The 27525-nt window shown below is 39.4% G+C and overlaps 1 protein-coding gene across 1 annotated transcript in view; it reads left to right on the plus strand.

Moving 5' to 3' along the window:
- fstl5 (follistatin-like 5) overlaps nt 1-27247 on the plus strand; it is a gene marked incomplete at both ends in the record, with an annotated part of 148075 nt that extends 120828 nt beyond the window's left edge. Inside the window, 6 exons of the mRNA XM_080036085.1 lie at nt 3219-3245; nt 3457-3575; nt 11896-12045; nt 18044-18151; nt 19476-19600; nt 26545-27247. Coding sequence (XP_079892211.1) covers nt 3219-3245; nt 3457-3575; nt 11896-12045; nt 18044-18151; nt 19476-19600; nt 26545-27247 — 1232 coding nt within the window. The remainder of the gene's footprint in view (nt 1-3218; nt 3246-3456; nt 3576-11895; nt 12046-18043; nt 18152-19475; nt 19601-26544) is intronic.
- Between the last annotated feature and the right edge of the window lie 278 nt (nt 27248-27525).

Below are 27525 nucleotides of genomic sequence, written 5' to 3' on the forward strand. Positions count from 1 at the left end.
ATGATGAACTGACAGGAAGCATGTATAGACGTATTTAAGTGTGTTTACAAACCATTATTATTCAGATAAAGCATTAAAAAGCACACAGCCTTTTCCATCGCAAATTCAATGCACAGATCTTTCCATATCTGTTTTTGTTTGATGATCATGAGAAAACGCTAAGAATATCACATTCATCAAGCTTCGATGGTTCAAGCTTTCTTCAGTTATTTTTAAAAGAAAATGTGAAACTGTTGTGGATTTTTCCTCCAAGGAATAAGTCTTTGGACTTCTTTTATTCTTAAGAGATAATAAAGCCCTCAGTCTCCTACAGGGTTCCAGCTCTAATTCTACAGAAGTCAGTCCGTTATTTTTGAAAGCTTCCTTACTCTACCTCAATGTAAAAAGTACTGCCAGGGACGTGCCATTGAAGTTATCCCTCATGCTTTAAGCACCCTCAAACATATGCAGCACAGAGATAATAAAAAAGAAATCTGTACTTCCTGCTTGATAAGACGTGTGACTTCATCATCAAGTGAGTCATGACTGTGTGTAGTGCAATGTGAGGAAGCCAAGTGAGAAGCAAGAAGCAGTGAATTGATACTTTTTCATCAGTATGCAATATACGTAAACCCTGGATAAGCCTGGCCACCATTAGTTTATGACCGCTTTGAATTAGACATGAAATAATTCAGCCTTTGGAATGACCCTTTGTGACTTTCCCCTGACTGTATAAACCATCATCTTTACATTTTGCAATCACACAAGAAAACATATAACCGGCCACTCCATTTGTCTGAAAGATACGATTTCATGACCTTCTCTTTCACCCCCTCAAACTCACGGTGTGTCAGAGTTAAGGCGAAGAAAACTATCAAAATTAAAAGTTTTCTACTATCCCTTACTAGTGAAATATTTATCCAGCCATTTTTCTTTCAAATAATAAGACTAGGGAAATTGTATGCATTTCTTATCATCCTCAAATCCTACGAAAGCCACAAGGAGTTTATTCTCTTAACAGGAGTTGTTGTTGGTGTAGCCAAAGCCATATCTTAATCTGTGCCATAAAACTATTAGCTATTATCTATTGTCAAAACATAATGAATGTTAATGTGTTGATCACAAATACAAAAGCTCAATTTATGGCTGATAGTTGAACTTGACACTATACTGTATATTTGGCATCTTAATAATTTTCTTGATGTACTGTAAGTGAGGGTTGGAAGGGGTATTTAAAATATATGTTTTAGCATAGTGGCAGTTATTGATGTGATGTGTTGTTTACCTGATTTGCATTTTATCAATAACTGCATTGAAAGGAGATTTGTTTTTCCCTTTTAAGTTTATTCCTGTTCTATTTCCTCATTAGAATGGCCTAAAGCTGTGAGTGGGCACTCAGCTTTTAACAACACTTGCAGTCTGTCAGTGTTATGCTTAGAATTAAAGAAGAACCTAGGAGCAGGGGAAAAGGTTTCCAAGAGACTTCTGGGATAATCTCTGGAAAGAGCACCAAAATCCTGCACACCCAAGGCAGTCATCCTGACTAAATTTAGCATTTCCATATTCTGTGACCCGATTAATCTACTTGTTTGTATACCTTTGCTGTCTGCTGCTATGCCACTATGGCGAACACCACAGGCTGCTTGGCCCACTGTCGCAGTAGCGTGCTCTTGTATACAAATTGAGTTTATGTAACCTTGCTGATGGGTAAGAACTGCAGAGTCCGGGCTGACTGGCGAGCGTGGCGTTCCCAATGTTTGGAGCCCAGTGGAAACACAGTTATTACGACCAGAAAGAGTGAACTCATTGCCTACAGTGGCAGCCAGCTTGTTTTGTTATATGGATGATGAAGTTGATGTATGGGCCCCTTGTATGCGCTGAACAGCCACAGTCTTTCTGCCAAGTGATGAATAGCACCAATACTGTGGGCTATTGGGAAAGACCAGGGCACACAGGATCTCATCTCAACTCCTCTTTTCCATTTTCTCCATTTTCCATTGTTGGCACATCTCAAATATATTGTATTGTTTTCGTTTTTGTTTTGTCATTCCTTTCCCTTCCCTTCCTTACTTCCTTCATTCCTACCTTGTCCCATTATCTATAGACCCCACTCATCTTGTGGAACTTTTAATGAGCTAAAAGGTATGCAAGAGTGCACAGGAAACCCTTGACAATGCACTTCTGAAAGATTAAGGCTGACTAACGGCATAGTGGTGTCTCATTGGCTTTGTCTCCCCCCTTTTTCTTTCTGTGCATCTGTCCACCAGAGCAAGAGGCTGAGGGAATGAGTATTGCAATAGAGGCGAGATTAGAATCGGATGTGAATTGGGCTGGAGATTGGTTTGTAGACTGAAAATGGAAGATGGGGTGGAAACAGAGGAACGACCGGGGCACAGATGAACAATAAGAGAGAAGGTCACAAATAAAAACGTGTAAGAGGATAGTGGTGCAGTTGAAGGATACGAAACGTTGAGTAGAATTTGTTTTGACATTTACATGGAATATTATTTAATAACAGCTCTACCTTTTCTCTTTATAACGTCATTCTTTAGTTCTTTAGTTATGTGAATTTAAGTAATGGCATCCTCACTCTCAGAGTGCCCAGTGGCTGCTTTGAAAGCCAACAGCTGTCTGTGTTTTAGGTCGCCCATTAAACACGCTGGGTGTTATCCTGCTTCAATGCCACATTTCATGTTATTAGTCACCGGCACCGCTAAATTAATCTAATGATAAATGACTCATTATAGGAGTCAAAACTGGTTTTGCCACTGAAGAAGGAGCACACTAATACCTCTTAATGATTTATGATAATCTGAAAACTGTAGACTACTCATGGGTGTTTAAGGCCGTGTATCCATAAAACTCATATTGATGGATGATGATCCAATTTCTTTAAATGTTATTCTTAAGACTTATTTGCAAATCTTTGCATAAGCACACTTGAGTTAAAACATCTAAAAATCACAAACTGTTTTACAGTAGGTCTAATTAGTTATAGTATTTTGTTGACTGCACTCCATTTTCCAGTGTTTGGTGCCAAAATATTTCCAAGCAGAGGCCTCCATCGATTATTTGTTGTACTACGTGTCAGAGAGACAGTGTCCATAAAACTTTCATGCCTTCTGCTTTCCTCTCTGCCTCAATAGGAGTTAGTGTCTGGATGTTAACTCTCACAATGGGACCCTATTGATTCTTGCATTGATTTCCAACCGTGCTTTCCTCTTTTTCTCCTCTTGCAGTGGCGAACATTCTGTGGCGAGAAGAAGGTACGTCTAGACTGCTTCTGCTTCACTCTACCATTCATTAAACTGAGTTAATTGAAATTTTGTAATAGGGTTACTGAACTGTGATGAGGGTGATTAAATGAGTAGAAAGCAATGGTGTGGGCGTATTTCTGTTGCAAATGTTCATACTGTGCAGTCTTGTGAGTTATTTTAGGTATGCACTGTAAAAGGGTTGTTGTTGCTTTCTCTCCAGGTCTTGGCATTGGCAACATGTTCTATGTGTTCTATGAAGACGGCATTAAAGTCATTCAGCCTGTGGCATGTGAGATCCAACGCCACATTAAGCCCAGTGAGAGGCTGCTGGCTCTGCAGGTGAGTGCTCAGGCCAAATATACAGTAAGCTTCTTTATTTTACAGTGACTCAGATTTCAAGTGAGTTATTCTGAGCTAGACTGGACTGGAACCTCCAAGTGGTCTTTGTGAGTTGAAGCCCTGAAGAGGGACCCTCGGGCCTGACCGTTGACATAGATCATACTTTATTACAGTATGTACTCAAGAGTTGTAATTTCTAAAAACCACTGATTTTCAATGTATTTTCCCAAAACGTAATCTCATATCTGACAGCTTTAATATTAATATTATAAGTTTATGATTTGGTTATCAATCCTTATTGTTTCAAGTTAGTTTCCCGGACGTTTCTGATGAGTCATGTTTTTTTATATTAACCAGTAAGGTTTGATCCTCAGCTACAATGGAAGGGAATGCAGTTACAGGATCATTGTGTACAATACTTCAGCTCAACTCCAAACAGAAGACAGAACTGAAGTTTGCAATTAGCTATTAAAGAAAGTCACATAGCATCTGGCCAGAAACACAACTTCAAACGATAGCAAGTAACTGTCTGTTGTACATTTGCCATCAAAAATTGATTTGTCAAAACACAAAAAATCTGTGTTCAAAACACACACAGATCTTCCAATAAACTGTAATGATTTATACAACGCAGTAAAACTCTCCCTTTTACACTTCTATTTCATTCCATTATCTGGCTGATTTTCTAATGTAATAAAATAGTCAATTTAAGCGGAGCATTCGACAGTGTTGCGAGCCCTTGGCAGGGATAAATCAAACATTGTACATTCCCCACCATGAAGCAATAAATACTAAAACATTTATGATGTAATTTTTTTACGGAGCACTCCTTTGGGTAGGGTTAGGTATAGGGTTTTTGAATGGCAAAATGTGCTGATTTTTTTCTCATGTGATTTATAATGCACTCGCTTTGACAAACAGCATCTTGTCTTGTTGCCTGACCTAGTAACAGCTACTCAAATCAATCATTAGCAGTCAATATAGTTTGTGCTGTGAATTAGCTGTGATTCTTATTCTTTGCAGCTAAGCAGGTTCGGTGTCCTGTTCAAGAAAAGGATTCGCTTTTGCACTTTTACATTTAGAGGAGACAGCCTCCAACCACCATTGCACCTGCTTAGATTTGATTTGTACCCACATTTATATGTGTTACCTAGAGCACCTGCATTATAAATAGTGATGTCATTTTCTCATGGGTCCAAAGGAAAAATAGTACTGCTTTCTAGTTGTGAATTACTAGCTGTGTGTTATATAGAAGCTGGCATGAGTTCTTACAATACCAGAGTGATTGAAGCTTAGACTAAAATAGCCTATTAGGTTGATAATTGGTTGCCAAGACATGAAATAAGCACCACGTAACACATAGAAGAATAACTGTGCATCTCCATATTTTGTGAGTTCTAAGTTAAATGTTACTTTGGATTGGGGAAAACATACAATGCCATTATTTAGATGCATGATTTGTATTGAACCTCAACAAATATTGTAGAACACAAGAAAATAGAATGATAGTAACATATCTCCTTCATGGGACACTGCACACTTGTACAAATGGTGAAATGTTTATGGTGTATTAGTGGACAAGAAAAGGCAGTTCAAAAGCTGCAATGTACACATACCATTTAAATGTATGGCTTACATGTTAGCAAACAGTTGCCAATTCACATATCCAGAAGCAGGAACCAAGCAACATTAGCATTCATTAGCGGAAATGTATGTCCGCCTTATGATTCTAAGTCCAATAGTAACCCTCATTTGGTCATGAGGAAAGTATCTGGCTGCAGAACAGGTGCCTGCCTCTGCTAGAAATCTCTGTAATTAGACTGGTAAGACTGAACCAAAACAGAAAAATTATTGGCTGTACAACCAAAATAATGATGTGCAGAGTTGAGGTGAACTGCAGAGTTGGATAAAATGTAGAGGGTTTTCTATTGTTAATATAACACTATTGATTAGTATAGCTTAAAGGCAAGTATTGATAGTCACAAGTTGTTTCTTGCTAGTGATGGTAACTTTACAGAAAACAATGCCCACTGGACACAGGGGCCACCTTCAGTGTTGAGCCAGTCTATAGACAGTGAGAGTGGGTTTCATCTCTCGGTGGGCCCTTTACACACAGCCTCCCGAGTCCCAAAGCAAATCACCATTTATCACTGAAGTAGCAGCAAAATATTCAGGGCGTCTGATAGATTCCTGTTAGATTTACATGTGTTCTTCTTTACGGACACCTTACTCTCAGCTGCTTTCCACCCAGGGGCTCAGGGTGGCGGTTATACAAAAAGGCATTGCCATGAATGCTCAACAATCAGCCCAGCGCTTCTCTGAGAGTGTGTGCTGTTCATATTAAGATATCAATCATGTCGAGCACTGTGATGCCAGTTCCAGCACTGTCATAGGGGGATTGCTACGTTAACGCACAAGTCTGCTCCCAGCATGGAACTCACGTTTTCTCCATCCAAGAGGAACATTGATTGATTTTTTTATGGTAATTTTAGAAGCAAATCCATTATCCTTAACTTCCATAGTGTTTAACCGTGATACACGCAGCAGTAGGGAGGGAAACTGTGTTGTCCAATTGTAGCATACTCAGGCCATGAAGTATTTTTTTCTTGTCTCCCTCTGCAGCACAGCAGTGTTTCCCCCAGGTTCACACAGCAGCGGTGCGTGCTATATTTTTCCCGCCGCTGCTTTAAAAATAATTTGCATATCAATTTTTGCTGCATGCGGAGCCTGTGTCATATCCGCACGTCGCCCACGCTTCCAACGGGTGGACACTCGCGCAGCTTACCGCTAATATCTGCTGAAAGTTCTACAGCTCAGGATTTTTAGCCATGAATTGATGAACTTGCATCAATGAAAAAGATGTCAGTTTTCTGAGGGCTTTAAATAAGCCAATCTATGTGGCTTAATAGCATGCTAATATTGATGTTTGTGTCAAGTGTCTAAGGATGAATGCTAACATTATCTGGTTATGTGTTATGTAGCTAACGTTAGCTAGCTGCTGATGGCCCATCCCTTTTGTTTCCAGTGGTGGCTTTGCATTTAATTACCAATGTAAACTGTCATAAATAGTTTACAGCGGTGCTGGCTGGGTCATGATTCTTAAAAAAATTATATTCCATAATAGCTCTTTCTCAATGAACCTGAATGTTGTCTTCTCCGTCACTGAAGAAAAAAAAAATCCACTAAATTGATTCTAGAAGAGGCACAGATCGGTGGATTTTTATACACCAAAATGCAGGAAATTGAGTGTTAAATTCAAAATTGTCTGGGGGGTCCCCCCATACCCCGCGCTATAATTTGTACCCCCAAATGTTGATACAACACCTTGCCTATATGCCCTGTACGCAGGTTGTTTTACAATATATTCATAGGTATGTTGTTTATACTTTTTGGATTAAAAAGAAGGCATATCGGTAAACTACCCCTGCGTTCCGAATCGCATACTTTCTACTATATAGTATGTAGAAAAAAGATTTAGGATGTCCCGATTCTTGTGGCCAGATTTAGGATGGTTAGAAGTACCCGGATGTCCTACTTCATCCGGCCAAGATTGTTAGTGTTGAAAACAGCATCCTATTGGGGCGATTCTGACCCACAATCCGTTGCGCATGTGAAGTGACGTCACATCGACAAAGCCTCCAAATGAAAACAAACAGGGATGCGACGGATATAAAAACAAGAGGCAAGATCAAGGCGCAATGTTATGATGAAATAAAAGAGTAAAAGTATGTCCCAATAGTATGGCTACTGCATCCTATCTAGATTATTTTTATCGTCGGATGTACGTAGTATGTAGAATTGAAAAAAGAAAGAGTGTGCGATTCGGAACGCAGGGTACATGTCTGGCCGTTAATGTGATAATCATATCGTAGAGTGGCCCTTAGTGAAAATGTTTGACACCTACATTCAAACAACATCACTGCAGCACATATTCTAATAGTCCAGGTTGTGGCCCAAATAAATGATGTTCATAGCTTGACTGCTATGCGTTAAAGGGGTGATAAATGCAATCTTAATAAGAGAATAAATTCAGGCGAACCAAACATCTCAAAAATAGCTTAGGGGCTAGGGTTAATAGGGTTAAACTTGTTTAAGAGTCAGCATCAATTATCCTATCTATAGCAATACACAATACTCCTTGAATGGGATTTAAGTGCATATTCTCCTCTCAAAGTGCACCAGATTCATGCATGCAAATTTAAAGGGTACAAAAAACTTTCGGCCGGGGGCATGCCCCTGGACCCCCCTAGAGGCTTCAGGGGACCACACCACCGCTGCTGAAAAAATCCTGCGGGAAACACTGCACAGAATAACCTTTTTCTCAGCCACAACATTGTGTCAAGTACTGCTTGAGGGTTTTAGGGATATTGGCGATGTACAAATGTTCCATTTTTATAGGGCTCTAAGAAAAATCACACAATTCCAAGGTTAGGGTTAGAAAATAAAAATCTACTTTTTAATACATACATTTTTAAAAAAATACTATTTGTAGGACAACAGTTGTATATTTTCTTAGAAGAATAAGCTCATTTGCACTCACTCTCTAATGTTCACTTTACTTTTTATCTCCAGAAGCTTTCCTTAGCTCTTATGGTGCGAACCAGGCCCCCAGGATGCTGCCTTCTCCGAGCAGCCAGCATGGACTAGTGGCCAACCCATTAGTACTGCATGCTGTGAATGGGAGCTTATTTTCCATGGAGCCCAGAGGCAGATTTCCCCGTCCACACAATACAAGCGGCGAACAAGATTGTGTCTCCGCAAATTTTTTCTGGATATCAATCATAGGCTCATACTTATCTTTAGACCATGTACTAATAAAACTGAAGTTTTCTCATTTAAAAACACCACCTCAAGCGTTTTATTAGCCCAACGGCTTTCAACGTCTTTCAGTTTGTTTTCGCAGGAGGAGGAGGCATGGGTTACACTCGGTTACACTGCTTTCTTCATCCAAGAACGTCAGTGAAACGTACACTGCGCGTCACGCTTTAGGGGCGTGTTGGCACCGTGTTACGCGGAAGCCGAAGCCAGGAATACTTCCTGTATGGTCGCACTGCGCCAATGAGCAGCTTTCATAGGAATGAATGGCTTCAACGTTCCAACGGTTTTCAGTCCGCTGTCCATTTCTTTATAGGTCCATGGTGCGAACACACTGCACTCCGCGGTGCCGCGCGAATCGCATGTTCCGCGCCGCATGATCATATTGGGTCATATTGTGTCCGCCGCCCGACCAGAATAGCCTTCTCTACTCTGGGGATATGCTGGTGCTGGTGCTAACCGGTGCTGAGGGGACCAGTCTGCTGTGCTGATGGTGCTTTACCCAAGATAACCGTTGCTAACTTGGTTCATAAAGCAAAACTGATAGCTGTACACAGCAGGCAACAGACACATAGGCTATTCACAGAACGTATGGGAGCAAACTGTGACTATTATGTTTTCATTAGGGCTGTCAAATTAACGCGTTCATTTCGATTAATTAATCACAGAAAAATTAATGCGATTAAAAAAATGTACGCAGATTAATCGCACTTCTATATTGCCCTTTGACCCGGTGCAAAAGAGGTGAGACGATAGCGGAGCTGCACACGGCCCGCACGGGATTAAAGAGTAAAGAAAGAAGCAGGGGAAAGGGGCCGAGGGCTCTATGGATGTGTTATGGGCTGCTGCGGGCAAATAAGCATGAAGGTAGGAATACGTCTTATGTTATTCTCCGCAGTGTCTGTGCATTATTGATTTAGTGGGTGCCTAATTAACAATATAGGTTCAAAACAGTATCTCTCAATCTTCCTCCGTGTCTCACTTCTGTTCGCTAGCTGCGATCGTCTCCCGCTAACGGACACCTGCCCCCTCTCACTCTTCCTAGCATATGCCTGTCTTTTTTCCTCCTTTGTGAGTGTCTGTGTGTGTGTGTGTGTGTGTGTGTGTGTGTGTGTGTGTGTGTGTGTGTGTGTGTGTGTCAATATTTTTGGCTATGAGTAGGACAATGGTGAATGTGTGCAGTGCGGTCTGTTGTGGGAGATAGACAGTCGTCATTTAGCCTGATTGTTTTGTGGGGGTTTTTTCGGCGCTAGTAGTTCCTAAATTTATGAGGGGAGGAGACAGAAGTTACGAGAGACTTTTATGCCTGTTTATAAACAGGCATAAAAGTGTCATATAAGTATGCAATTAATTTAGATTAATTAATCACAGAACCTGTAATTAATTAGATTAATTTTTTTAATCGCTTGACAGCCCTAGTTTTCATCCATCTTAATTTCCTCTGTCCGTCGTCCCGAAGCGAGTGACGTTGGGAGGAGCTCAATGCTGATAGGCTATCGCGGCGCGGCCGGCGGCAAAAAATTCAATATTCTCAACTCCTGCGGCGGCCGCGCCGCGGGAACCGCTCTATGCCCGCCGCCGGCCGCCCATCATCGCCGGAGTGCAGTGTGTTCGCACCTTTAGGTTTGAGGACCTGTTTTTCTGTGAACTGTGAAGATGAACACATGTGCAGGAAATGCAATTTTTGGATTATTGTTTGAAATAATCTGCATTGACTCTAAAAAGATTTCCTGGTGAAGATCTCTGAGCTATGAGTCTCATGTTTAGGTGAATCTCAATATGTGATGTTGAGAGGTGTAGTGGTTGGTTGAGTGCAAAGCAGTTTGGAGTGAGACCTTGGAGAAAAACCTTGAGCGAGTAGAAGTGAGTGTGCTGCTACTTTCCTGTAAAGTTCCTCTTTTTGACACTTTAAATGTTGCTGCTTCACTGCTGTTGTGTCTCAAATGTATTAGCTCTACAAATCATCTGGTGAGGGAATATCAGAAACCTCAAATTTCTCAACATAGCTCTTAAAATGTCATAATCCATATTTACAACTTAAAAAGGTTGGAAATCCACGGGTCCTTTGGTCAGTTCTCAGCATGTCATTCCCCTCTATTCTCCATTTCATCTCTGTCTCTCTAACCTTTCTAATGAAGCATACAAAGGCCAAAAAAACATGACTTTCACTACCAGTTTTGGATCAAAGACAGTGACAGACAACTGAAAGCAATACAACTTCAATGAATTGAAAACCTTGTTATGTTGCCAAAAAAAGCCAAAGCACTGTCATTGTATTAGCATTATGCATTGTGAAATGACCTATCTACTAGATTCTATTGTTGTATTCCTGTCCAAATTAACCTGGTTTTCTACAAATAAAGCACAGGGGACAGGATTAGTGGAGAGGTTGAACTGGAGACTATATAAATTCTGTCAGGGATGCTGCAGCTCCCCCTTCTTCCTGATAGAGTTCAGTGAAGTTCATACATTACCTAATGCCCCTCTAACCGAGAGAAGCTTGCCTTCGGGAAGGCACCTGTCAAAGAAACCCACTGTGGTTGTAAATATGGGAGAAAGAGTTCATCCCATCATGCCGGAGCCCTTCATTCATCCTTGCTGGCAACCAGCTCCCTCAATGGTACTACAGAGTATGGAACCGACTGGGCAGAGCCTTGAGACTGAAAGCTCCAGAGATAGAAGGCCTGTTAAGGTTCTCAATGGCTAGGACTGGAAGTTGAACAGCCCTTTATCTTCTTTATTATGGGGGGACAAATAAGATATTTTTTTCCAGTACCTTATTTTTTTAATTTATTTTTATTTCGAAGTGTATTGAGCAGGGACAAATGCATTGTACATTGTTTCATATGAAATATAAAATAGATGCCATGCATACAGGTTTCTAGTCGAGACTAATTTGCAACTCCTGTCCCTGATTAGGCCTTTCCTAAAAAATTACACATGAATAAAAATACAGAAGACATGATACACAGGAGACATAAATAAAAAAAATAAAAACAAGGACAATGATTAATGTGTGTATGTGCAATGTTCACAGGGTTTATTCAGTTTCAACCATTGTTTTACTTGTGTGTTAAAAAGCTTGAGCTCTGTCAATGTTTTGATTTCTGATGGTAGTGTAGCCTATTCCACAGTTTAGTGCCTATTGCTACAAAGGATGATTGTCCAAATGTGGTGTTGCGCTTCGCTGTTCTACAATTTCCGCTAGTTGCACCCCTAGTTCTAATTCTACTGTCCAGTTTGTTTATCAATTGGCAGAGTATTTCTGGAGCAAGGTTGTTCACACACTTGAACATTAGTTTTAAAAATTAAAAGTTTACTAAGCTGTCAAAACCCAGCTCCTTTATCGAAGATGCCAAGATAACACAGCTCATATTAGCATAGATGCCAACATTTAAAATATTAAAAAACACAAAATAACATTGGATGAAGAAAGTTTTTTTTTAATGATCCCTGTGATGACATTAGGTTAACAGGGTGTTTGTATGCTTTTGTTTTTTTCCAGGAGGAAGTGTGCCCCATCTCACCAGGAGAGGATGTTCAGAGGTGTGTGTGGTCGTCAGCGGTCAACGTCAAGGACAAGTTTATTTATGTGACGCAGCCAACCTTGGATCGAGTACTCATAGTGGACATCCAGTCTCAAAAGGCTGTCCAGGTAAATTGGAAAACCTGTTTCATGTCCATTTTGCCAGCAACAATGTATGATGTTAGAGGAGTTAACAATTTTACACAGAACAGGGAGGAACATTTTATAAGCATTTCTACCTTTGTATACGTGAAGGTTCTTTCTTACCGAACTGAAAATGTTTCCTGCATCTGTGCGAAAAATCCTCAAGGTTTATTTTTTATCATATAATATTTTATCTTCTCTTTGGTGAAGAAATGTTCCCACATTGATTGAATACAACATACCTTTGATAAATCAATACTATATATTGATATTTTCTAGGACTGATTTGGTTTACATTTTTAGTTTTAGTTTTTTGTATCGTCCCCTCTGACTCAGGATTCAGTTTGATACATCTTCCTTCATCCAGAAACTCAATTATTTAAGAACATTGGAGTGCACGCTCCAACTTTTTACTGATCTGCATGCAAACTCTATCTAATCCTTTTTGGAAACAGCTTGGGCATTAGATATTCCTGGGCTAAATTGAGTTATGATTTAAGGTGAGACACTGCAGGCGAAAACAGCGTTTTATAAAGCACTGTTCAATTTAGAGATTTTTGGTCTATTTTGCTTCCATAACATGTCTTCTTTCAAACTTGTATACATAAATGGTCCAAAATTTAAGTTTAGGTGTCTTTATTTTACTAAACCTTGTAAAACTGAAATAAAGATTTTAACGAACTAGATGTGTACTTTTTAATAAGATGCAAATGTATACATAATTAGTTAGAAATTGCCAAATTGGCAGTTATTCAAACATTTCTGAAAAAAAAAATACTAAAAATAATTGTAGCAAGTTATCAACTGGAAAAGTTTCATGACATCTAAAATGTAAAAATGTTACCCTATTCATCTGCAGTGTCTCACCTTAATAGAGACTGTTACAGTAGACGGATTAGCCTACTGTGGTGGGCTGGTATTTGCCCTTGTGTGCTTCAGACAATGCCAAGTGCAACATATGTTTGACAGGCAGTTGACTCTGAATTAAAGTAATAGGGACACAAAGAGGGAAAAAAGTCTAAATAAGAAGGCTTTATTTAGGGTTGTATTATGAATACACATTTTGGATCTGGTTCAAGGTTGGCAAAATTCCCGTAATGGCTAAGCTTCGACACTAAAACATCTCTTATAAAACCTTCATCTTTCTTTAAGTGAGCAATGTAGAAAAGACTGAGCAGGATTCAAATGTTTAGCCTCCATTATGCTGCGTTTAATTGACAAAGGCCACACATCTCTTTGTAAGTGAGTGGACGGTGTGTTAAAGGAGTTAATTTGGACCAACAGACTGGTGATCCTGCTAATTTTAGAATACTGTCCCATTGAAATGTTCGTTATTATCATATCAATATTCCAAGTACATCCACAAACTTGTGAAGAAAAGTGTCTGACACACACATTTTTCTAATGTGTCAGATACTTTTAATAACCTTTATTCATCTTCGGCTGCTCCTCTAATTTTTCAGGTTGTTAAAATTAATCAGGCTGACACTCCAAAATGTTCTGCATCCTCAGGCAACAAAACTTTGTTTAAAATTTGTTGAATATTTGAAATTTATATGAATAATAAGCGTAGTTATTTGTAAATGTTGAAGGCTAAACTGTACTAGATTTGATAAAATAATTCAAAAGATAAAATGTTATGAAACCCTTACTCTAGTATGACAGCCGATTACAGGACTTTGTGTCATTTGGTTCCACAAATTTTGGATTTTCCTCCATGGCAATGCCTTCTAGGTTCCTCACTCGGCAAAGCCTCGGCAGCGCACCACCCCTTCTTTCTTCCACTTGCGCTGACTTTTTAAGCTTTAAAATCGATTTTCACACCCTCAGTTCAACTGCTAACCCTTGACTTGGCCTGTTTCATACACACTGTGACGGTCAAGACCCACACGTAACTGCCACATTAATGTGTTGACCCAGTAACCCTGAGAAACACCTCTTCATGGATAATGTGACCTGCCAACCTGATATTGTAACATGGCCAGCCCTGCAGTTTCCCCCCCCCCCATGTGTTTGAGGCAATCCCTCAATCTACACTGGCACCTTACAACACCATTTATTTTCCTGGGGGGAATTTTATTTTTTGCTAGGCAAGCTCAGGAAGTAGCACAACTCTTAGATGACAACATTTGGCACATTTCCTGGTGAGCGGCGTTGAATTAAATCATCGGTGTCAGTGGGTTTTGGGTGTGTCAGGTTAATCCAGGGTGCCTTAGATCCCTGCAGATATTTTTGACAGTGCTGGCTGCTTACAGCTCACAAGCCTCTCAGGGACCTGCCAGTAAGCAGGTTGCTGTCCCATTGACAGCCACAGGCTCATTATACAGTCGCCTGGAGTGTTAGCTTCATTGCATTACATTAGCAGATGTTAATTAACAACCTGAACCCGTGTCTCTCTGTTCTGGAATAGCAAGAGAGACACAAGTTCTGGTTTGGGGTTTCTCTGCTTTTCCCTTTCATCATTGAATCATTAATATGATTGACGTGCGTAAAGTAATATTAATTATTAACAAAAATGATTTTTGAAATTTGTAGCCAATTAAATACCCGGTGAAGACATTTAATGAGCAGATTGTATTTTACGTGTTGTAAACAATTAATTGCACGGTGCACATGGGTAAATGTTGTTAGCCTCTGTTATGTTTTCAGCGTTTCATCTCCGACAGATCGGCAGTCAGCGCTAGAGTTATGTGAGCATATTGGCTGAGGATCTTAATAATCTTCCTCAGCCAGAGAGAAGTTGTTAGTCAATATAATAAAGAACAACATTGAACACCTGTTTTCTCCGGTGACTACATGCTCCGAGATTAGTTAAGATTCAACATATATTCCCATCTTATTTGCAATAAATCTCTCAGGAGCAGTTGGTTCTCTCAGTGAAACAATATATATTTTTCCTAGGTAAACAATACTATTAGAGCTCCATAGGAAAAACAAATAGTATAGAACGTAAGCAGAGTAAAATGGGATTGGAGGAATACAGGGTTTCAGTAATTTTCCAGTGGAAAAAAAAAGATGATTGCTTTTTCTTGCTGTGTGTGTAGCCACTATGCATTATTCTTCCCTGTGCTTTCGCTGCTCCCTTTGAGCTGGCTGTCTATCTGCAACCATGTGGACATAATGCATGAGGAGCGCTTTTCCGTCAAATGCGATTCATCTATTGTTCTGACTCGGAATATTGCTGCCTTGTGTCAAGGAAGGGATAAAGACTGAAAGCAATTACTTCAGTGTGGTAAAGCAATTGTGTCTGTCACCACTTGATTTGAAATGCAACTCAACAGCAAAACACCCTATATATACAATCATATGAAAAAGTTTGGGAACCCCTCTCAGCCGGCATTATAATTGACTCTGCTTTCACAAAAAAAAACGGGCTGTGCAAAAATATGGGTACCCTTGTGGTTTTGTTGATTTTAATGCCTGTAACAGCATGTAAAACTGATGAATTTAAACACAAAGTTGGTTGGATTATGTTGTTAAGCCTTGAACCTCATAGAAATGTCTGTTTAATCATGAGAAAATGTATTTTCGGTGCCTAAATGCAAGTTGCACTTCTCTTTGACTCTCTGCTGAAGTGAGACAGAATGGGATCATCAAAACTGCTCCCAAAAGATCTTAAAAACAAAGATTATTCATTATCATGGTTTAGGGGAAGGCTACAAGAAGCTTTCCCAAAGGTTTCAATTGTCAATTTCTACTGTAAGGAACGTTGTCAGGGAATGGAAGGACACAGGCACAGTTGCAGTTAAACCCAGGTCTAGCAGACCAAGAAAAGTACAAGAGCGGCATATGCGGCGGATTGTGAGAATGGTTGCACACAACCCAAAGATCACCTCCAAAGACCTGCAAGAACATCTGGCTGCAGATTGTGTATCTGTACATGGTTCAACAAATCAGTGCAATTTGCACCAAAACATCTGTATGGCCAGGTGATGAGAAGGAAGCCCTTTCTGCGCCCACGCCACATATACAGTTGCATGGAGTATGCAAAAGCTCATTTAGACAAGCCAGATTCATATTGGAAGAAAATGCTTTGGACTGATGAGACAAAAATTAAGTTATTTGGTCTTTATAAAAAGCAGATGTTTTGGTGCAAATTGCACTAAATTGTTGAACGATGTACAGATACACAATCTGCAGCCAGATGTTCGTGCAGGTCTTTGGAGGTGATCTGTGGGTTGTGTGCAACCATTCTCACAATCCTCCACCTATGCCGCTCCTGTTTTTTTCTTGGTCTGCCATGCCTGGGTTTAACTGCCACTGTGCCTGTGTCCTTCCATTTCCTGACAACGTTCCCTACAGTCGAAATTGACAATTGAAACCTTTGGGAAAGCTTCTTGTAGCCTTCCCCTAAACCATGACAATGAACAATCTTTGTTTTTCAGATCTTTTGGGAGCTGTTTTGATGATCCCATTCTGTCTCACTTCAGCAGAGAGTCAAAGAGAAGTGCAACTTGCATTTAGGCACCTAAAATACATTTTCTCATGATTAAACAGACATTTCTATGAGGTTCAAGGTTTAACAACATAATCCAACCAACTTTGTGTTTAAAGTCATCAGTTTTACATGCTGTTACAGGCATTAAAATCAACAAAACCACAAGGGTACCCACATTTTTGCACAGCCAGTTTTTCACATTTTATTTTATTTCATACAACCAAATACTGCTTTTCAAAAAATATTTGTTTGGAAAACATCCCAGTACTTTGCTGTTCCTGGTAAATTAAAGACATACCACTTTTATATTTTTTTTGTGAAAGCAGAGTCAATTATAATGCCGGCTGAGAGGGGTTCCCAAACTTTTTCATATGATTGTATATACTCAACAAAAATATAAACGCAACACTTTTGTTTTTGCTCCCATTTTTCATGAGATGGACTAAAAGATCTAAAATTCATTCCAGATACACAATATTACCATTTCTCTCAAACATTGTTCACAAATCTGTCTAAATGTGTGATAGTGCGCACTTCTGCTTTGCTGAGATAATCCATCCCACCTCACAGGTGTGCCACATCAAGATGCTGATCTGACATCATGATTAGTGCACAGGTGTGCCTTAGACTGTCCACAATAAAAGGCCACCCTGAAATGTGCAGTTTTGTCTCACAGCAAAATGCCACAAGCATTGAGGGAGCGTGCAATTGGCATGCTGACAGCAGGAATGTCAACCAGATCTGCTGCTTGTGCATTGAATGTTCATTTCTCCACCATAAGCCGTCTCCAAAGGCGTTTCAGAACTTCGCACAGCCATTGAAGAGGAGTGGACCAACATTCCACAGGCCACAATTGACAATCTGATAAACTCTATGCGAAGAAGATGTTTTGCACTGCATGAGGCAAATGGTGGTCACACCAGATACTGACTGGTTCTGAGTCCCCAGACCCCCAATAAAGCAAAAAAATGCACATTTCAGAGTGGCCTTTTATTGTGGACAGTCTAAGGCACACCTGTGCACTAATCATGATGTCAGATCAGCATCTTGATGTGGCACACCTGTGAGGTGGGATGGATTATCTCAGCAAAGCAGAAGTGCTCACTATCACACATTTAGATAGATTTGTGAACAATGTTTGAGAGAAATGGTAATATTGTGTATCTGGAATGAATTTTAGATCTTTAAGTCCATCTCATGAAAAATGGGAGCAAAAACAAAAGTGTTGCGTTTATATTTTTGTTGAGTGTATATATATATATATATATATATATATATATATATATATATATATATATATATATATATATATATATATATATATATATATATAAACAGCACACCTCCAGTCCACCTTGTTAATGGAACATTTGCTCCTGTCAACAGCCGATGCATTAGTCCGCAGGAAAACTTTTCAAAAGAATTACCACTGCACATCAAAGAGGGATTCCTTCTTCAAAAGAACATTTGAATTCCTTTAGTTATTATTCTGTGGCCCAGCTGTCTTTTAAAGGCTGTTTGGTTTGGTTGTGTCCCTTCCTGCAGACGGTCAACACCGACCCTTATCCGGTGAAGCTTCACTATGACAAATCTCACGACCAGGTGTGGGTGCTGAGCTGGGGAGACATGGAGAAGAACTCCCCTACTCTGCAGGTAAGGCTGCAATTCGCTGTTTATTACACTAAAATACTATTTATTCCTTCTGCAGTTCTATCTTCCCATGCTGATTACAAATAATACCATGTGTGAAAAGCTTATCATATAGGCTCCATTATCAACCAGAGCATCAGCAATTGCCTAGGTCTGTCAACAAAGGCAATCCACATCATAAAACCACAATAATCCGTTATATTTACACTTAAACTTGGTTGGAAAGCAGCACATTTTATTCTTACCCTTCTAAACCTTAGAATCACCATCTCCCAAAGACATTACAGATGATTAAATGTGTATTCCTCTACTGATTCCAATATGACATGAATGTGGAATTAATCACCACAGCTTTGCTGAGGTTTTCCTTTTGTTGATTTACTTGATAAGGGACAGTTAATTAATCTCTTACAGGGCAGTGTGTCAGTACTTGGACGGTGATCCATTTTCAATGAGAGTAAAGTGCTGATTGAAATATAAAGATGGAATTAGAGTTTTTAGGAAATTGATATGCACTAACATAATGACATCCATATGGTGATAAGTGAATGAATTGCAGCCTTTTACATTTTTCAGCAGGACAATTAAAGGGTTACAATTCCCGCACTATTTATCTAAAATGGATTTTAAAACATGAGATGCAGCCCTCATGCATTTATTCCACATCCAGTGATGTGGAGTACAGAGCAAACAGAGCAGAAATGTGTCCAAATACTTATTGATTACATAGTATGTCACCATGACACTTGTTAAAGGTTGAACGAACAAATCGACAAATATATAGTGAAATGGTAAATAAATAAAAACATTATCTTTTATTCCCTATTTCTTCTGACAGTCATCTTGATTCATCTCAAGTGCTGAGCAGTTTTAGTTGCTGGAAAATCCTTCTTGCATTAAAAATGCAGCGATTTGATTGTGACAATTTGCTTTTGTGCAATGTGGCACAATAGAAGCATATCCTGCCTACACACAAGCACCAGTCTGCACGCTTCGATGCATGCACAAGTCTTATTTAGACGCCAGTGACAGCAGGATGTATCACCACCCACTGTGAAGCCCCAACATCTCAGCAGTAAGGCTGTAGATCTGCACCAATGCACCCCAGCTACAGAAACATATTTAGTGATTTCTTGATTGGACACTGCTTTCTTGTTATGCAACTCTTTATAAAAATGAAAATGTAAATTTGAAGAATAACTCCCTTTTTTTGTAAGCTACACATAAGTACAATTTGCAGACTTAAATGAGTAAAAACCAGCAGCACTGAGTGAATTTATCAGGCTCATATTTAATGACCACCTCATTCTCTGTTGGTGTTCCCCAGGTGATCAATCAAGCGAGTGGAAGAGTATCTCACCACACTGTGCACACACAGCCAATCGGCAGACACTTCGATAGAGTGGACGACTTCTTCATTCCCGCCTCCAGCCTCATCATAAACCACATCAGGTACGTCCAGTATCATCCAAGAACACTCCTAATGCAAATTGATTTGCAAATTACATTCACCCCATTGGCATTGTATCCACTTTTTTCCCCCCCAAGACTCAATAGTAGACTCAATAAACACTAATGATTTGGATGGGCATTTTGTGTAAGATGGAGTGTGTGCTTGTCAATGTGGTAATAGAAGTTTCTGGATAAAAGCCCAGTTGTCATCTGTGCTGCAGACGAAAAATGAAATGGTTCTCAAAAATAAACCGTTTACATCAGCATTTAACTTTTTTTATCAAAAGGTCCATCTTGTAATTCCGCTAATAGAGATGGACAATATAAACACTGTTCACAATAGACACATCTTAATTCATTTTACCTATATAAAATATATATATAAGTAGCCTATATGATATATACAAAAAATATATACGGGGTGCTTTGGTGACGTAGTGGATAGAGCACGTACCATATTGGCTCCGGCCTTCGGGTTCAAATCCGTCCCGTGGACCTTTACTGCAGGTCATCCCCCCTCTCTCTCTGTCTCCCCATTTCAACTCTGTACTATCTAATAAAGCTTGTAAATGCCAAAAAATAATCTTTAAGAAAAAAAAAAGAAAAAAAAAAATATATATATATATGCTGTCAGTTTAACGTTCCAGTGGAGCTATGCTTCTTAACGTCTAACTCCAAACAGATTGGAGTTGTGTATTAGAACTCTAAAAGAATACATTCTGTTCAAAGATGCTAAAAACCACATATAGTATCACATGAAGCCTCCAATAAGACAATCTCAATGAAAGTGAACACAAACTACAACATTATCTGTTTTCCCCCTTGTTTTTTAGTTTCTAATTCTAACTAATATAAATTATATAAATATATATGCCATCTAGCCCTACCTGGCAGAGGGGACCTCACTCCACCTGTAGCTATTGAGAAGCCTGAGGCGATGTCAGGAAATGTTTGAGCACATTGCTTTTACCAGTGTTTAACCAAACAAAGAGTGAGGGAGTATAATTATGTTGCTAAGCATCCAGAATGGTAAGTAAATGCTGATGACCAGAGCAAGCAGTGGATGCAGCATTAGCTCAACTCTGCGCCATTTTAAATGCCATGCAGGTTGTGTGTGTGCCCTTGAAAACAAACTCATTATCATAGTGTATGTGTTTTCACAAAGATAAAATAATAATTATACATACAGCTACAAGGAGTTGGCACCTCACCTCCTCTTTAACTTTTTAGTTAAAGAGGAGCCAACAAACTGAAGACAGGCTGAATACATTCTATCAAAACTGCTGTGTTTCTTACAAGTCATGAGCACTGAACAGATAAAAGTTTGTCCTAAAAGCTTGACTTATGTAATGGAAAAGCCAGGAACAAGCAGGAGGTCTGGAGGATTTCAGGATGTTAACGGTCTCCTGGAGAGGGAGAGTAAGCAGTCCAGTGTGTGTGTTGTGTGTTTGGCAGTTTGGTGGCACAGCTGCAATTACAGTAGATATTCTGAGATCTGCAAGGAAGATTGAAGTAATGTGTAGCTGCCTTGTTTTTGTTAGTTGCGATATTGTGTTTGAAAATTGCATTCATTACCAACCAGTTGCTTTGCTTGTTGCTTACTGTATGTTCCCTGCAACTGGCAGGTCCTCCTATTACAATGCCTGAACAATTACCTTCACCTAGTGTACATGTTGGGCTCACTAGTTGCAGAACATTGGCATATTATAGACACAGTAATTACTGTGTAGCTGCATTTCTGTAGACAGGCTGCAAAATGGAACAGAGATTAGAACATAAGGAAAGAGCAATAGTATCAGTATGTACTTTATCTCATGTTTTTGTCCGCATCTAATGACGGTTTTCATTATTGATCATTCTGCTGATTATTTTCTCTATTGGTAATGTAGTCATAAAACTGAAAAGAAATCACTATTCACAATTTCTAAAAGCCCTAGGGGATTTCATGAAATCTAATGTTTAGTCTGATTAACAGTTGAAAAGTCAGAAATGTCTTACTTCAAACATTGGTTTTCTACTTGAAAAACAACAAAAATTAGGGAAATACAAATTTCTGTTAAGCTTCCTCTCAACAATTGCTGCTTCACTTACTTATGCCTTCATAACCTTAAACTATTTAGTTTTGAATAAAAAGAAACACAGAGAAAAGCAGCAGGAGATTTTTGGTATTTCAGCTTTAAAAATGACTCAACGGATTTATTGCAAATCAAAATACTGCTACTAAGATATAATAATTGGGTTGTTTCAGTTACATTTATATTGTGGAATCAATCCACTGTTTATCTTTTAATGGAAAAAAAAACGCCAGACAGGAATGTCTGATTTTGTCTGTAATAACAAATTAAATACCTGAAAAATCAAGGTACTCCATTACATCGTCACCAAAACATGAACAAATACAATATTGCAATAAAGCAGTCCTGTTCATTTGTTTACAGCATTGTCCATGAAATAGTACAAGATATTAAAGGGAATGCATGTTTGTTGATTAAGTGTAATACAATTCAATACAATAATTCTGCAACATGCTTCTTTCTGTGTTGATTTTTCCTCAATATATTTAGCCTGTACTTTATAGTTGTGTTTTATAGAATCATATTATAATTGTGGTTCGAATGAGTCAGTTTTTTTTTGTATACGGCTAAATTCATTATTTGATTCACTACAGTTAGCGAAAAGCTCTCCATGTAGTTTTGTTACAAATTCATAATTCAGCAGTCTGACTTCTGTACATTTCCCAGGAGAATATATCAGTATACAGTTGAATTAAACAAACTGCTGTAAGTCTATTCATGTGCGTGGATGTTGTGAGACAGCTAAATTATTAAAAAAGTTTCAATTGACTACTGCCTTGTGGCTCAGATACATATACAGTTTATGAGCAGTGTGTGAACGGCCTAAATATATTCAGCAACTATCGGGAATTGTTTTATGACTGGGGATTCCTTCAGCTGCAACTATGAAGCAGGGAGTAACTTCTTGGGGCTGTCATTCATTAAAACCTTCGACTTACAGTCAGGCAACTCTGCATGTCAGCAAAAAAAGCTGTTATTTCTTATTTTTACCCATATCTACACTTCCCTGCCAGACTGCCTTTTGGCAAGACAAGTCGAGCGAGATGTTTACTCGATATTTATGCGTTTGAGGATGGGTGAACAAGAATTGCTGTGTTATAGGTATCTTAAACTTGCAGCGTTCATTGTTTTTTTCCCTGTTCAGGTATTTTGCCCTCAGGATTTTCAGCAGAGCAAAGTGTTAAGACCCAGCTTCTTAGCTGAAAATATTGAGATGAAGATAAAACGTAAAATAGCTTTAGTTTACTATAAGCATGTTGGGATCATTTGCAATGCATTAATCATTGAAATGACAAACAGCGGCTGTCATGTTGGTTGAGAGGAATTTGGGGCTGCCAATGAAGCAACCCAGCTGTGTTCACGTTAGAGCGAGGCCAAACAATGTCAGAATATTAATGTACCATACAGTACAGGGGGCGGGGAGGGGGGGGGGGGTATATTCCTTTTATTTGTATACCATACAGGAGGAAAAATCATATTTTCATTGCAGGATAAATGCGCCATTGACCTTTAGCTTTTTAAGCATGTTGTCAATATATCACAGTATGTGTGCAATACCCATTGATATGTCACAACGGCCACACTATTGATTACAATCCATAGCCAAACAATTTCAACATCGTTTGACAGGCTGTATTATTGGTCTGTAAATCACCAGCTCTGTCTCCCAGTGAATGAGGGAGGCAAATGGTTTGTCAGGTTTAAACTAAACTGATTGTACTGCACAGTACATTTAAAAATGACTTGTCTTTAAATATAATCGCCTGTCTATGAGCTTATTTTTAATAAAAGGTGAGGTGCACTGGGATCATGCACCTGCTAAAGTTTGGTGTCAGATCTCTTGTTATGATTTTAAAACACATTCAGCTTTCCAAGTCATGTAAATGAATGAATTAAAAAAAAATTATTTAACATACGTAAAATCCAGACCCACCATCTCCTGTTGAACTGGAAGATGAAAAAAATAATAATAAAAATAAGACTCATTCCAAGAACTACTCATTACAATAAATTTCAGTTTTCAGTTTCAAAGGAGGGAAATCCAGTTTTGAAGTAAATGACAGGTTGAAGTGGCAACTTGATGATCGTCATTTGTAAGTAAAATATTGAATACAGGTTTAAATGACAGTCAAATACAGTAATTTAATGCAGTGGATTATTTGATACAATGTTTTCGTTTTGTTAAATAATAATGTTTTTAACATTTTAAATGTGGCCATTGCATGTCAAAAATAACAATACTGTTTGGCAGGTAAAATCTAAAGTATATCAAGGCATCTCTGTCCAATATATAAAATAAAATAAATAATCACATTAAACTGTCTGGGTTCTTACAACTGGCTATTTTACTCTGCATTAACTTTAGTGCGTAGTGTTGAAATAATGAAAACTGAATAAACAGGATGACTGGGTTTTTTTCTACATTTTCCAGTGCCGAGCAACCCCTACAGGTTTTATTCTGCCTGCATTCACCCAAAAACACAAAGCTTTTCTCACAGTAAACGTAATACAGATCGGTTTTCTCCATTTACAGCTCGAGTACATATTAATGCAAACAAGACAGCCTCAGCCATAACTAAAGCACAACAAAGCACAACTTTGTGCAATTTCTACTTTGAATAAAAAGAAAGAAAGAAAAAGAAAACTGTGGAGCAATAGATGGTTGGGAGGGTGCAGACAATAAGCCCTGTCTGTTTTCAACTAAGATCGTTCTTAAGTCCATCAAAACACAGTCTCAGACAAGACTACAGGTCACCACACAATTTGTATATCATTCCAATAATGTCTTTTTCTAAGAGCTCTCAACACACCGCATAAGCAATCTGAGTAAATGTGTCTTAATGTGTTCCTTCTCTGCCTGTATTACAAGTTAAAGACAATTGAACATTATATTTTCTTAATTTTTCAGATAAAACAAAAGAACCCACACAGATCTCATCTTTTATGATCTCAGAGCAGCCTCCTGCTGATGATTCCCTCCACAGGGATGATAATGTGGCTTTCAAAAAGCCATTTTCTGTTCACACAGGTACAGACAGCTTGGTGTTTAAATAGCATAAAAGATGATGAATGACAGCAAGACAGAAGTGCTTGTCCGCATCGATCAGCTGATATTCACATTTAAAGCCACTACGAGTAACATGGCACGTTGGCGGCCCCTTTGGACAAAAGCGGTAGTATTTTTATGACGCCCGCTGTCGCAAAGCTGTTTTCTAGCTCGTGCCAGGCGTGCAAGTGTGAACTGAGAAGGGCGCAATATAGTGCATGTCCGTGTGTTGAAAGTGTGAGGACTCTTTTCGGCTCTGTGAGAGTGGTTTTGACACTGCATCAACTAATACCAGTCAGTGCTACACACACCTGATTGCAATGAGTTGATGCAGCAGCGTCACCTAACTACTCTCTCTCACGGAGCTGAAAGATTACGTGTCCTCACAGAAAGCGAATGAACGAGAGACTGCAGTTAGTATGGATCACAATGAGGTAATGTGTTTGTGTTTGTTGATGTAAATAATGACTATTTCAGATAATGGTTATCTGATGATGGTGAAGCAAAGCAAACTTTGTGTTAGTACCAACCGCTCATTCATTTAGTAAACACTGCAGTCTAGTTTCGCTCTCGTGAAATTGTATACACGTTGCTTGGCAACGCCCTTGTCCCGCCCGTAGCCTATATCACTCTCCCTTTTAGCTTTTCTTCATTGCATTCTCTTTTTTTTCTTTGATGGTTCAGCCCCGTTAACAGTCATTATGACGACAAATAACTGTCTCAAACAAGGCTCCCTCTCCCCTTCCCTCACCTGGAGGGATAGGCTTCTCAAATCGCGTTGCTGAGCCACACTGAAATCTGCGACCAATACGGATATGTGACCATAGAGCCTGCACGAGCGAACCGAAAATCAGACTGGGTGTGCGACCAGACCAAAAGCAGTAATAAAAACTATATAAAAACGTCTTTCTTTGCACTCATGGTCTCGTTTGCTGTTAAAGGTAATTTATGATTATCAGAGGAAACATGAGGCTGTTTAAAAGATATTTAAATGTTACTCGTAGCCGCTTTAATTGAGGCCTGTCAGCCTTATGCAAATTCCCCCTCAAGCCATTTCAGCGTTAAAACGTAATGTACCATTAACAGATTCTTTGGGCTTTTCTAATGAAAATAACTTTCACGGATCCATGCCCCACAAATATGTTTTTCCTGATCATTATGCCAGTCTAACAATTTTTATAATTACCTGGTGCAAATCAATTGTCTTTTCTTACCCGATATGTCAATTGTGCTGCCTTATTTTAATGTTGCCACTTGCTGCTTGAAAGACCTGAGCCTTGGTAACATAAGGAATCTTCACTTCAACAGATTACTCATGTAAAATGGATTTTCAGACACAATTCATGATTAGATTGCCTTTTGAAAAATACTTTTACTCAATATGAATAAGATATGCTGCCTAACCATCTATGAAGGCAAGACTGTTGCTGCAGACAGCCCAAATGGTATAAACCCCTCTACTTTCAGGTTCAACTTACTCTTCTGTTGTACAACGTGTCAGTTGCTCTGGATGAAAGACTTTATCCCCAGAAATGTCAGCCATTTCTGGGGATAAAGTCTAACATTCTCAGTCTCACCTTAACAATTATATCATGCTGCTGTTTAGGGTCATCAACAAACGTCATCCACTTAGAAACCTGCAGGTCTGCACAAACTGTGATGGTAATCCATATAATAGTTGTTCATACCTATTTCAAGTGGTTGACTTAGTGACATTGCCATGTTCAGAGTTACCCTGTGACCGTGGCTAATTTGGGGTTTGCAAGAAGATAAAATGTGCTATCGATTAAATCTTTTCTTTGTTTTCTCTAAATTGTCTTCAGATTTGGCCTCATCCTTCATCGAAATGAGCCTGTTCTTCACAAGATCGATCTGGAGACGACGTCGTATGTGAAAAACATCAGTTTACGGGAGTATAACTGCATCCCTAAGTCTGTAGCCTACACCCATCTCGGCGGCTACTACATTATCAACTGCAGGCCCGACTCCACCGGCGCCACACAGCCCCAACTCATCCTGGACAGTGTGACAGATAGTGTGATCGGTCAGAACCGCGACGTCACCGGCACTCCCTACGTGTCTCCAGACGGCCACTACCTGGTGACTGTGGACGATGGCGACGGCCTGACGAGGATCCAGGTCATTTCAGAGCGGGGGCAGATCCAGGAGCCCTTTGACATCCACACCAACCTGCACCTGTCCGATGTGGCCTTCCAGCGCTCCTTCACAGAAGTCCATCAGTACAACATGTTCGGCAGCTCCGGTCGTCAAACTGACGCTCTGTTTGTGGAGCTGAGCAGCGGCAAAGTCAAGATGATCAAGAGCTTAAAAGAGGCCACCAAGTCCTTTGAGTGGCCGTGGAGCAGTAAGAACAGGGTAATGGCGGGCAGCGGACTGTTCGGACAGTACCTCATGACCCCGTCCAGAGAGTCCCTCTTCATCCTGGACGGACGGCTCAACAAGCTCAACTGTGAGATCACTGATGTCCTCAAAGGCAATGTGGTGGTGTGGGTTGGGGATTCTTAGGTCTTAATGCTAAGACCCAATTAGCTTTCTTTTCCTCAAAAAGGTACTGTTGCACTGAATTCTGTTGCAGATTATTTAATTTTGTGGAAGCACGATAGTGAATACCAGATTCAGAAACCAAATTGACCATTTGTTAGTCCACTGGATGAAGGGGATGTCATCCAATAAAAAACAAAAAAACACAGGTGAGGGGGGATAATTGATTGATATTGTCTTAAAGCCAAGTTAAAACCATGTTTGCCACCTGGTGGTTCACAAATAAATCAACATAAACTTGC

This window comes from Ammodytes marinus (assembly GCF_949987685.1).
Source record: "Ammodytes marinus genome assembly, chromosome: 10".
NCBI lineage: Eukaryota > Metazoa > Chordata > Actinopteri > Uranoscopiformes > Ammodytidae > Ammodytes > Ammodytes marinus.